The 13,115-nt window shown below is 45.6% G+C and overlaps 1 protein-coding gene across 3 annotated transcripts in view; it reads right to left on the bottom strand.

Moving 5' to 3' along the window:
* The window catches only part of FAT3 (FAT atypical cadherin 3), an 805,898-nt gene that overhangs the window by 27,173 nt on the left and 765,610 nt on the right, over window positions 1-13,115 (bottom strand). For all 3 annotated transcript variants that reach the window (XM_086383385.1, XM_086383384.1, XM_086383386.1), the window contains one exon: window positions 5,859-6,327. In XM_086383385.1, coding sequence (XP_086239511.1) covers window positions 5,859-6,327 — 469 coding nt within the window. The remainder of the gene's footprint in view (window positions 1-5,858; window positions 6,328-13,115) is intronic.

Below are 13,115 nucleotides of genomic sequence, written 5' to 3'. Positions count from 1 at the left end.
TCAGAACTGCATAGACTTTGGAGGCTTGTTATAAACAGAGATGCCTGAATTCTACTCTTGCAGATTCTGAGATTCTGATTTGTAGGTTTGGATCTTTTTCTTTCTCCAAACTTTTCACTGATAATTTTTTTTTTTTTTTTTTGGTGGTAAGTTCAGGAATTTGCAAAATACAACTCAGTGACCTAGCTGAAAGTTCCTCTGACGTGGAAAAAGAATGACCGGGGCAAGTCAACAGATTTTCCTTTCTCCTTAACAAGCAAGAGAGTCTTCTAGAACAAGATCTCATTTTAATCAAGTTCTCAGGTGGTGCAGAGGCACTGTGGAGTTTGAGAAATACTATATTCAACACGCAAAAGCAGAATAGAACTTGTTTCTTTTTTGGGGGGGTGGTTCAGGGCAGTTCGGAGACAGAGAGATAAAGCAGCATGTCACTGAGGGATCTTGTTAAAAACACAGATTCTGATTTATTCTCAGATGCTGCATTTTTAACATTTCCAGTGATGCTGCTGCTACTGTTGCTTGGAACACATTTTGAGTAACAAAGGTTAAGAGTGTAGGCTGGGGGCAGGGGGCAGGAGTTCCACAAACAGGCATCAAGTCCTGGCTTCCCGACCTTACTAGCGGTATGCCAGTGGGCTGGTTACTTTTTCATCAGAAAAATGGGAGTTGAGGGGAGCAAAGAATACCACTGATCCAGGTACAGGTGTGAGAGCTGGACCATAAAGAAGGCTGAGCACAGAAGAATTGATGCTTTCAAGCTGTGGTGCTGGAGAAGACTTTTGAGTGTCCCCTGGACAGCAAGGAGATCAAATCAGCCCATCCTAAAGGAAATCAACCCTGGATATTCATTGGAAGGACTGATGTTGAAGCTGAAGCTCCAATACTTTGGCCACCTGATGCAAAGAGCTGACTCATTGGGAAAGACCCTGATGCTGGGAAAGATTGAAGGCGGGAGGAGAAGGGGACAACAGAGGATGAGATGGTTGGATGGCATCACCTACTTAATGGGCATGAGTTTGAGCAAACTCTGGGAGACAGTGAAGGACAGGGAAGCCTGGCGTGCTGCAGTCTATGGCGTCACAAAGAGTCAGACACACTTAGCGACTGAACAACAACAAGGGTATTTGGGTGAGAACTGTATCTCAGTGCAGAAGCACTTACAAGTGCTTACCACAGTGTCAAGGACATAGTAACAAACAGACATGTTAACAAATAGGACTCTATCACTGAAAGTTATAAACTTCTCATTTTAAGATTGAGCTGTAATAACCTAGAGGGGTGGGAAAAGGTGGAAGCTGGGAGAGAGATTCAAGAATGAGGGGACATATGTACACCTATGGTTAATTCATGTTGATGTATGACAGAAATCAAACCAATATTGTAAAGCAATCATCAATCAATTAAAAAGATAAATATTAAAAAAAAAAAGAGTTAAGTTTTCAGTCTTATGAAAGCAGCCTCAATGAGTGTTTCTGCCTGGCAGTCTCAGTTGCCACACTGCTTTGCCAAATTATAGTTTATCTGCACTGTGTTTTCTGGTCACGGGCTTCAGCTGAGCAGGACGAGACTCTGAGGACTGAGACCCACATATTCAGACCATGGGTGCTCCCTGGGCTGCTGCCGACCCACTGGGTCTGGAAGCACAGGGGTCACAGTGGGACTAGGCTAGTTCTTTTCCACGGTGGTTGCTATTTCCAGCTCATGTTTATGAAATACATATAATTTTAAGGCTTTGCCAAGAGAGAGCCTTCCCTCTGTGGTTGATTTTCAGAGTCATAATTACCCTCTTATTACAAGTCAGTGTTCTGGGCCCTGACTCCCCTGGGTTCTTGTGGCCGGCTGGTGGGACAGACAGAGGTATAACACTGGTCAAATCTGCTGACCACGCTGTTCCGAGCTAGCAGACTCGGCAGCCTTGTCAAGGGTTTGAGTGGGCTTGGAAGTGGTTCGAGCAGAATCCTGCTTCTCTGAAAGAAATATGCTTCATGCTCTGGGTTGCCCACTTTTAAAACTCTGAATGATCTGAACAAGAGTCTGGTGCTAAGATTGTCATGATTTGAGAGCAGAGGTTTATCAGGACAGCCAATGACCAATATCCTCCAGCATCCTCTAAGGTCCAAGAGAATGACTGTAGAAACATATGTGTCATGGAAGTTTAGAGTGACACATAACTCAGGGTTGCAACAACAGCAAGATGCTCAGATAACTGTGTTATCAACATTCTCATGTGCAAGGAGTCATTTAAGCACCTTGCTCTACTTTCTCCAGCTCAAATTTCCTCTTTGACTGCTCCTTGCATTCTAGTCTTTGATCTGGGGAAGTAAGACTCTTTCCCTGTGATTAGATACCCTGGTAGCCAGAGGGAATTCTTCCAGGCATGAATATTCTTTCATTAATGACAGTCTCTTTGTTCTTTTTATTTTTTCTCTTTTTCTTTCTTGTTCTTTTTAAATCATCACTCACAACTGAGATGATTTCTCCCTTACTTTAAATAACCTTATAATTAGCTAAACAGTTCACAGATATGAGTTAAAGGCCAAACTGTTGCTTCTGCCTTTTCTTGCTCCCCCTACACCTCCCTACTATTTAGCACCAATTTAGGAGGGATTGGGGGCAGGAGGAGAAGGGGACGACAGAGGATGAGATGGCTGGATCATCCATGATGGCATGATGGCATCACTGACTCGATGGAAGTGAGTCTGAGTGAACTCCGGGAGTTGGTGATGGACAGGGAGGCCTGGTGTGCTGTGATTCATGGGGTCGCAAAGAGTCGGACATGACTGAGCCACTGAACTGAACTGAACTGAGGGCATGCATGCATGCTAAGTCGCTTCAGTCATGTCCGACTCTGTGCAACCCTCTGGACAGCAACCCACCAGGCTCCTCTATCCACGGGATTCTCTAGGCAAGAATACTGGAGTGGGTTGCCATCTACTTCTCCTCAATTTAGGGCAGCAGTCCTCAAACCTTTTTGGTACTCAGGGACAGGTTTGGTGGAAGACAAGTTTTACATGGACCAGGGGTGGTTTGTAGATGATTCAGGCACATTACATTAATTGTGCCCTTTATTTCTATTACTATTACATCAGCTCCAGCTCAGATCATCAGGCATTAGATCTTGGAGGTTGGGTGCCCCTCATTAAGGGAATTTGCAGATGGGATATGGGGACCCAGCAAAAAGCCCTCTCATGTGAACAGAGAGTGGGGCAAGAAAATGGATTCTCTCTCCTCTTTTCTAGAAGCTAAGACCCCAATCCTGATAGCTAGGCAGCAAATAGGTACCTCCTCAGAAGAGGGCTCTGCAGTCCCCATGGAAGCAAGTCCTCTTGGATTTCTTGGTGAGTTGCCAGGAGTCTGCTGGCCCGGGCTCAGCACTGCTGTGCACACTACTGCCCTTTCTGGGCCATGCCCGGTGGGGCGGGTCCTGAGATAAGGACCAGGGGGTTCTCTCAACTAACTCTCTCATAAGAGGTTGTAGGTTTGGGAGAAGGGAGATGGAGATGAGGAAAGATACTTTGTTTTAGGAAAACATGAGCTCCCAGGAGAAAGCAAAGATTTGAGCTGATAAAAGAAAGACTTTATTCCCTTGGAAGAAAGAATACCTGCCACAGAATCCCAATCCCAAGTCCAAGTATAGGGGGAAGCTGGGGAGCAAGGGACAATGAGGTGTTTGACAGCAGATGCAACCTATGGGCAAAGCTGGGTCTCTGGGGAAGGGAAAGCATGGCACGTTCTTTAGACCATGTGAAAAAGTATCAATATATGGCAGGTGGGTCCTCAGTCCTAAACTTTGGTTAAGCCAAATGAGCTTTAAAAAACAAAGGACAACTGCTGTTTCTGATGGGGGTCATAGATATTTAATGAACATACCTGCACTGAAGACTTAGTTCAGGGATTTTTATGGTAATTAGAGAAGGATGAGCCCTGAAGAATTGATGCTTTTGAATTGTGGTGCTGGAGAAGAGTCTTGAAAGTCCCTTGGACTGCAAGGAGATCCAAGCAGTCAATTCTAAAGGAAATCAGTCCTGAATATTCATTGGAAGGACTGATGCTGAAGCTGAAGCTCCAATACTTTGGGCACCTGATGTGAAAAACTGACTCATTTGAAAAGACCCTGATGCTGGGAAAGATTGAAGGTGGGAGGACAAGGGGGTGACAGAGGATGAGATGGTTGGATGGCATCACCAACTCAATGGACGTGAGTTTGAGCAAACTCTGGGAGATAGTGAAGGACAGGGAAGCCTGGTATGCTGCAGTCCATGGACTGGCAAAGAGTCAGACATGACTTAGCAACTGAACAACAACAAAATTAAAATATACACTGAAGAAAAAACAAGCTCCCTTAGTCTTTTTCCTTAACACAGTGATTATTATTATTTTCATGCTAACCCATTGTGGAAACCCATAGCTTTGCCAGCAAAACAACATCCTGCCACTGTTAAAAGTATGTTACAATTTGTGGCTGTGGACCCAGTATTTGACATGGAGTGGTGTTCTATTTCAACCCAATTTAATTATATGCTCCCTTTATATATCGTGGATAGCTCACACTAGCAGAATTGTTTTGGCTGGTGAAAAACTGGCCATGACTTGTCATAATAGGCTGCTTTATAGAACCACTGAAGTATAGTTACTGCCCATCATTCGAGAATTATGGCACCATAACAACCCTTTATTTACATATACTGCTGAGACAGTAAAAAAAGCAAATAGATTTCTTAAATTGAGACAGCAGAAATCTCCCCCCAGGGCAAGTGGCCCTCGTTGCGGCAGTAACATATGCAAGCCTAAATAACTTCGGTGTCCATGTTTCAGTAGCGCATCATTTCATGGGCAGTTCGCAACATTCTAATAATAAAATGGAGTCTAAATTTGGAGTTGGGCTTCACCAACAGTAGATGGTAATGTACACAGCGAAATCTCTATGTGATTTGTGAGGAAGGTTTAAATTTGCTAATCACACTCCCACTGAGAGATTCCACAGAGGGCCTCAAGTGGAATCAGATGGCAAAGCCTTCAGCCAGGAGAGCCTGACCTAGTTTATGTTAACTCAGATCCTGCATCTGAGTAAAGTTAGGGATTCTTCCATCTTCAGACTCCTTGACTGAAAGAGTCTTAGCTTTCCCCTCATACAACAGAAACCCTCTATAAATCCACACCATCCCTGCCTCTCCCCCTCTTTTTTTGCCTACTCCATTCTGTCCTCTTCATGATCTCTGGGGAAAATTGTACTGGGGTAAAGCATCATTGCTCTCATCGACTGTCTTGATGGTTCATGTAAATTGCCTTCTCCTTGTTCTTTTGGAGTTGCACTAGGCTTATTTGTAATACACACATTTTAAAAGCTTCCTCCAAAACATCTCCTCTACACTTCTGTTTCTAGGGTGGCGTATTCACCCTCAGGTGCTCATTAGCTTCTAGTAAACTCCCATGTCTGCCTGTGAAAGGGTAGTGCGTGGTCATTACAACTCAGATTGTTACCAGTCTTTCTGCAGTTACATGCAAGTGGTCCAAAGCGGGCAGATACTTCAAAGGGCATCCTGTTCCTCTGGGTGGCTGAGACCTGGGAAGGTGTGGAGAGGGTGGGGAGAGGACACCAGACAGCACCTTGAAGGCCCCTGCAGCTGGCCTTCTGGGCCCTTGGGATTCTGCAAAGCGACTGGCTCCTGTAATTGCCAGCTTTCATCAGGGGGTTAAGAGGCTGAGCCAGCACGGAATCCACCTCTCTGGGAGAGCACTCGGGTTGGTGATGCTTGAGAGAGCAGTCCGGCAGGTCTGCCTCCCCCTACCATCCCACCCCCTATCCCTCCCATCCCCCTTCCCCCCATTGGCGGAGCCCGGGAGCCCAGGGCGCTCACCTCCGGAGGCCAGGCCTGCGCAGCTGCCTCCGTGCTGGCAGGGCCCGCGCTCGCAGGCGTCAGGGTAGAGCACGCAGCCCAGCTTCAGCTCGGTCAGGCCCACCACCTCGGCGAAGCTGCTGCGCTTGTTCTGCAGCGGCAGCTCGTTGTTATTCAGCACCACGGAATCCAGGCAGCCCTGGAAGCCGCTCAGCACCTGCGTGACCCGCGCGTCGGTCAGGCTGCGGAAGCTGTCCGCCTGTACCAGGGCCCCGAAGTAGATGGCGCTGTCGGTGCCCAACGTCTGGAAGTAGAGGGGCGCCCGGCGGCGCTCCACGTAGGTGTCGTCCAGGGCCAGGCTGGTGAAGTTGCGGTTGAGCTCCAGGAAGACCGAGTGCCAGCTCCCGTCGTTGACTGCACGGCCCGAGATGCCCAGGATGCCAGGGCCGCTGCCGCAGTCCAGCTGAAACCACAGCCGGCCATCCACGATCTGTGCGGAACCAACACCGGGGCGCTTTTCAACGTGCATATGGCCGTGCACTCCTGGGCACCCTGTTCCCAACCCCCATTCCCAACTGGGATTTTGATCCACTCACAAATCTGCTATGGTTTGGTTTTTAATAATCACGCTTTCTCCTCATTATATGCCATGCAGATGCATGCCTGAGATTTCACAAATTGTCTTGTAATTAGCAATAGGAGTGCAGGCTCAGAAATCCACACTAATATTTCAGAATATTCCTATTGTGTCCATTTCATCCTTTAAAAATTCACCGCAGTTTTCTCTTTAAGGGGTTCGTTTATTCTGTGTGCCCTTCCAAACTACGACCAGCACAGAGTGAGTTTCTGTGAATTCATTAATATTCATTTACAAATATTTATTGAACATCTACTGTGTGCCAAGCAGAGTGGCAGTGCCTGTGAGAACCACTGAGCAGAGTTGTCACCTCTGTCCTCCCGGGGCTTCTGTTTGAGTGGGGACACGGCCATGAGTCACATAAGCCCAGAAACACATGTATACGCCCCAAGAAAGTCTGTGTGACTGTGCTGTAGGGGGTGAAGGAGGCCACGTAGATGTCTTACTTTCCAGCTTCATGCATGTGTAAGGTTTAAAAACTCTCTTATTAAATGCTAGCCATCTCCTTACAACAGTTCTTCAGGGTTGCTATTCATCATTTAGGTTAAGATTATCTTATAAAGTCCTCAGGGCTTGGCCAGTTGCTAGGAACATATGTATATTCACTGCTACATTAAAAAGGGATAACCAACAAGGACCTACTGTACAGCACAGGGAACTCTGCTCAATGTTTTGTGGCAGCCTGGATGGGAAGGGGGTTTGGGGGAGACTGTATGGCTGAGTCTCTTCGCTGTTCACCTGAAACTATAACAACACTGTTAATCAGCTGTGTCTCAATACAAAATAAAAAATTTAAGAAGAAAAGAATGGATGTGTATTTCATGACCTCAGGAGCTCCAGAAAGATCTGGCTCACTGTGCACACCTTGCAGACACTCCCAGCCCCTGGTCTGGGGTCAGCTACAGAGAACCGCCTGCTGTTTCTGTTGCCCTGGTGAGGGAAGGCACCCAGGGCTCCCCCGCCCCAAGCAGGCTAACTCCAAAAGGACAGCAAACTCAGGGACACGTGCTACCGGAGGATGCCAGCGGGCTGAACGCTGCTGGGCCGGTCCTGGTCCTCCAGGGAGAGCCAGGATCAGCTGCTGTGGAGGAGACAGGCTGGCCTTTCCTCTGTCGCCCACCCTCATGTGCATTTCTCAGAGATGCGAGATGGTGTGAGGATCCAGGGAATGAAGGCCAGAGCACTGTCTTGTCAACAAGTCAGTGTTGGGCCAAGAAGGGATTCACGGCCAGAAAGCATGAAACAGAAGCTACGGTTCTGTCCTTTGTGAACCAGCAGAAGAAGCCTGTGGAGGCCAGCCTCTGAGTCACGCCAGGGCAGCCAGCCTTCACCTAGGATCTGCCGACATGCGCAGTCTTGTGCCAGGACTTGGGGAGAGAGCAGGAGCTTATACAGAGATAAAGGGAAATGGACAGAGGGGAAGGCACAGGGGTGCTCAGGGCACTGGTGCCAGGGAGGTAACAGTGTCACAGAAATAACCTGAATCCATCTTTCCAAGATGCATTTGGCTCCTGACAGACCTGTTAGGGACGGGTACAACAGCACTCACCCTCACAAATGGGATACTTTTCTATGTCTCAGCATTTTTTGCAGACAACTAATTCCTGGGGACTCTCACTTCTGCCACTGAGACTCTATGAACTCATTGGCATCCTTTCTTCCTACATATAAAGTTTATGCCACGTAATATGTGTATATGAAAGGCAGGAGGCTCTGTGAAGCAGGCAGAGCCTTGGGAATTTAGGAATGAGAAATCAAATTCCAGCTTTGTCATGTATCACACAGGTTCCCTAGGGGGTTTGAAAAGTGAAAGTGTTAGTTTTTCAGTCGTGTCTGACTCTTTGCAACTCCATGCACTGTAGCCCGCCAGGCTCCTCTGTCCATGGGATTCTCCAGGCCAGAATACTGGAGTGGGTTGCCATTCCCCTCACCAGGGATCTTCCCAACCCAGGGATTAAACCCAGGTCTCCCATATTGTAGGCATATTCTTTACTGTCTGAACTACCAGGGAAGCTCTGGGTTTAAGACCCCTTATAGCAATGGCACCCCACTCCAGTACTCTCGCTTGGAGAATCCCATGGATGGAGGAGCCTGGTGGGCTGCAGTCCATGGGGTCGAGAAGAGTCGGACACGAATGAGCAACTTCACTTTCACTTTTCACTTTCCTGCATTGGAGAAGGAAATGGCAACCCACTCCAGTGTTCTTGCCTGGAGAATCTCAGGGACGGGGGAGCCTGGTGGGCTGCCATCTATGGGGTAGCACAGAGTCGGACACGACTGAAGTGACTTAGCAGCATAGAGAAAGCAAAGAGAACTGCTGTGGCTTATTTTACAAGGAGAATGAGACCATTACAGAATTGTCAGCCACCTTGTACACAGTACATACATCCTGTGCTCAGTAATACAAATGTATGCAGGCAGAAAGACTGGAGACAAATTTTTATTTTCAGAGATCATTCATGTGTAATCTATGCTGTTGTTTTTGTCATTTTTTTGGTCGTTGTTCAACAAAATGTACTGAATGAATATTGTAAATCATGCCAGAATACTTGCTCAGTGACAACTCCTGGATAATATCCATATTTTTATTTCAATGTCAGTAATAGAATGATCAAATGTGACTTTGGGGACTACCTGCCTCTGGGACAGTCCATCTGTTGTAGTGTTCAGTGGCTGTAGAGTCTATAGGGGTCCCCAGTCTATCAAGGAAAATCTTGGGGTGAGGGTGCAATTCATCTAAGGTTTTGTAAAAGGGTGTATTTAATTAATATATTACTTGGTACATTCCCCTCCCTAACCCTAACCCCCATCTCTTGGGATAATGAGTTATAAATTCATCCAGGAGAACTTATGTGGCTCTGATGTAGTCACATACATAGATGTTCTATCACTAAGGAAGACAAAATTATCCCTTGGTAATACAGTGTATGGTTAAGCTTACTGTTTTCTTTTTCCTGTTGAAAAAAAATAACAGCAACAACATAGCTGAGTGAATACAAAGCCAGACACCTACATGACCCCCAGCTTTTGGAAACAAAAGTGACTTATACCTTCTAAATTCTAGGAGTTTGGAATTTTAAGCCTTGTCTAGATATTCTTGCCTGGAGAATCCCAGGGATGGGGGAGCCTGCTGGGCTGCCATCTATGGGGTCGCACAGAGTCGGACACGACTGAAGCGACTTAGCAGCAGCAGCAGCAGATGACAAAGTAGAATACTGATACCAAAAGCTACCTTGTAAAAAGTCAATATCTGGCTATTTTACAAGTATATTATGCCAAGAGGAGGAGAGAATGCTTTCATAGCTGAGTCCTCTCACCTTGGAAAATTATACTCTGATCAAATTTAGTTTTTCTGTCTTCAGAATGGGGTCTATCCAGTTTTAAAGAATCTCTCTTTTAAGAGGACAAAGCTTCTTCAAAACAGAGGGCAAGTTAGTTTAACAGAAACTGAAGTGTACGAGAAACTGTAAGAAAAGTCTACAGCAAGGATCCGAAATGGTGTGTGTTTGTCGGGGTGGAGAAGTGGAGACAGGCAGGCAATGCGTTCAATTAAAGCATAATGTCACAAAAGATGCAGGTATTCAGGGTTGTCTGAAATCAACAATGTGGTTTAACCTGGATCTTCAGTGGCTTGGGGTTAGGGAGACAAATTATCAGAGCTATAAGTCACCTTGTAAGAAAGCAGGATTTTGAGTAAGAAAGTATGAATTACAGTGCAAAGTCTGACTGCTATCTGAAGCAGTCAGTGTGCGGCTCTGGAAGTGCACATCATCATGAACTTGTAAGAAGGTTACAGATACTCTTTGAAAGGGAATGTTTCGAAACCTATTTTTAAGACGGCCATTAGTAGCTATCTGGCATACAGTAGGATGGACACAATAAAGGTAAGGTCCTAGTAGAGGCAGAAGAAGAAGGAGGCATGGAGAAGGCCATGGCAACCCACTCCAGTGTTCTTGCCTGGAGAATCCCAGGGACAGGGGAGCCTGGTGGGCTGCTGTCTATGGGGTTGCACAGAGTCAGACACGACTGAAACGACTTAGCAGTAGCAGAGGCAGATGGGATTAAGAAGAGGTGGCAAGAATACACAAAACTGCACAAAAAGGTCTTAATGACATGGATAACCACGATGCTGTGATCACTCACCTAGAGCCAGACATCTTGGATGCGAAGTCAAGTGGGCCTTAGGAAGCATCACTATGAACAAAGCCAGTGGAGCTGATGGAATTCCAGCTAAGCTATTTCAAATCCTAAAAGATGATGCTGTTAAGTGCTGTACTCAATATGCCAGCAAATTTGGGAAACTCAGCAGTGCCCAGAGGACTGGAAAATGTCAGTTTTCATTCCAATCCCAAAGAAGGGCAGTTCCAAAGAATGTTCAAAGTACTGAACAATTGCACTCATTTCACATGTTAGTTGGTTATGCTCAAGCTATGTGAACTTAGAATTTCCAGATGTACAAGCTGGGTTTAGAAAAGGGAGAGGAACCAAAGATCAAACTGTCAACATTTGTTGGATCACAAAGAAAGCAAGGGAATTCCAGAAGAACATCTGCTTCATTGACTATGCAAAAGCCTTTGACTATGTGGATCACAACAAACTGTGGGAAATTCTTAAAGAGAAGGAAATATCAGACCAACTTACTTGTCTCCTGAGAAGCTTGTATACAGGTCAAGAAGCAACTGTTAGAACCTTATGTGGAATAACAGACTGGTTCAAAATTGTCACCCTGTTATACGCAGAGTACATCATGCGAAATGCCAGGTTGGGTGAAGCACCAGCTGGAATCAAGGTTGCTGGGAGAAATATCAACAACCTCAGATATGCAGATGATACTAATTTAGTGGCAGAAAGTGAAGAGGAACTAAAGAGCCTCTTGATGAGGGTGAAAGAGGAGAGTGAAAAAGTTGGTTTAAAACTCAACATTCAAAAAACTAAGATCATGGCACCTGGGCCCATCACTTCATGGCAAACAGAAGTGGAAAATGTGGAAACAGTGACAGATTTTATTTTCTTGGGCTCCAAGTCTCCAAAATTACTGTGAACAGTGACTGCAGCCATGAGCTTAGAAGACGCTTGCTCCCTGGAAGAAAAGCTATAAAAACCTAGACAGAGTATTATAAAGCAGAGACATCACTTTGCTGACAAACATCCGTATAGTCAAAGCTATCGTTTTTCCAGTAGTCATGTATGGATGTGAGAGTTGGACCATAAAGAAGGTTGAGTGCTGAAGAATCGATGCTTTCAAATTGTTTTGCCTGAGAAGATTCTTGAAAGTCCCTTGGACTGCAAGGAGATTACACCAGTCAACCCCAAAGGATATCAATCCTGAATATTCATTGGAAGGACTGATGCTGAAGCTGAAGCTCTAATCTTTGGCCACTTGATGCAAATAGCCGACTCACTGGGAAAGACCTTGGTGCTGGGAAAGACTGAAGACAAAAGAAGAGGGTGACAGAGGATGGGATGGTTCGATGGCATCACTGACTCAATGGACATGAACTTGAGCAAACGCCAGGAGATAGTGAAGGACAGGGAAGCCTGGTGTGCTGCAGTCCATGGAGTTGCAAAAAATTGGACATCCCTTAGTGACTGAAAAACAACAACATACAGTGATGCTCAAAAAATATAGTTTTAATGAATACACAATGAATAAATCTCAGTCCTCTGAATCTCTTCTTTTGATAAACAGTGTAGTACCCCTGATCTGCTGCCACTGCCAGAGGTCAGGTCCACTATTGATTAGTTAAGGCAAGTCATTGATGCTCTCTGAACCTCAGTTTTCTTAGAGGTGAAAAAGTAGGCACTTACACGTGTGCACAAGAGAGTGAGAATAAAAACACATGGAAGCTGCTGTAAAGCACAGGGAGCTTAGTCTGGTGCTCTGTAATGACCTAGAGGGATGGCGGGATGGGAGGGAGGTTCAAGAGTGAGGATACAGGTATACACACACTATTCACGTTGTACAGCAGAACACACACAACATTGTAAAGCAGTTATCTGGGCTTCCCTGGTGGCTCAGATGGTAAAGAACCTTCCCACAGTGCAGGGGATTCAGGTTTGATCCCTGGGTAGGGAAGATCCCCTGGAGAAGGAAATGGGAACCCACTCCAGTATTCTTGCCTGGAGAATTCCATGGACAGAGGAGCCTGGAGGGCTACAGTCCACGGGGCCACAGAGTTGGACACCATGGAAGAGACTTAGCACATACACTAATGAGCAAGTACCTTCTTGTACTTTTGCTATAATATTGGACCTGAAAGACTAACATAGGAAAAAATATTACTTGTGTCTTGGGAATCTCTCCTAGTGATCCAACATGTTTCTTTTATAGGTTTGAGGAGAGCCAGGGAACCTATCCCACCATTTTCATCATGACTTTAGCTGCCAGGAAATTCAGAGCTATGGTCTGTGTTCAATCAATCCCTGGTCTAGATTTTTCAATGGTCTGTTCATCCCTATTTTACTAGTTGAGTGTTAGCCTTTTGTTTTTTATCTTTTTAAAAGTTCAAGTATAATTAACTTATTATATTAGTTTCAGGTGTGCCACATGGTGAATCAATATTCTTATACATTACAAAATGATCATCAGTGTTGAGTCTGGCTACTATCTGTCGCCGTACAAAGTTATTACAATATTATTG

Source organism: Bos grunniens, chromosome 29 (genome assembly GCF_055505025.1).
Source record: "Bos grunniens cultivar Pamir isolate PY7600 chromosome 29, Bosgru_T2T1.0, whole genome shotgun sequence".
In the NCBI taxonomy this organism is placed as follows: Eukaryota; Metazoa; Chordata; class Mammalia; order Artiodactyla; family Bovidae; genus Bos; species Bos grunniens.
Note: the sequence above shows the minus strand (reverse complement) of the source record. Positions and strands in the feature narration are given on the sequence as shown.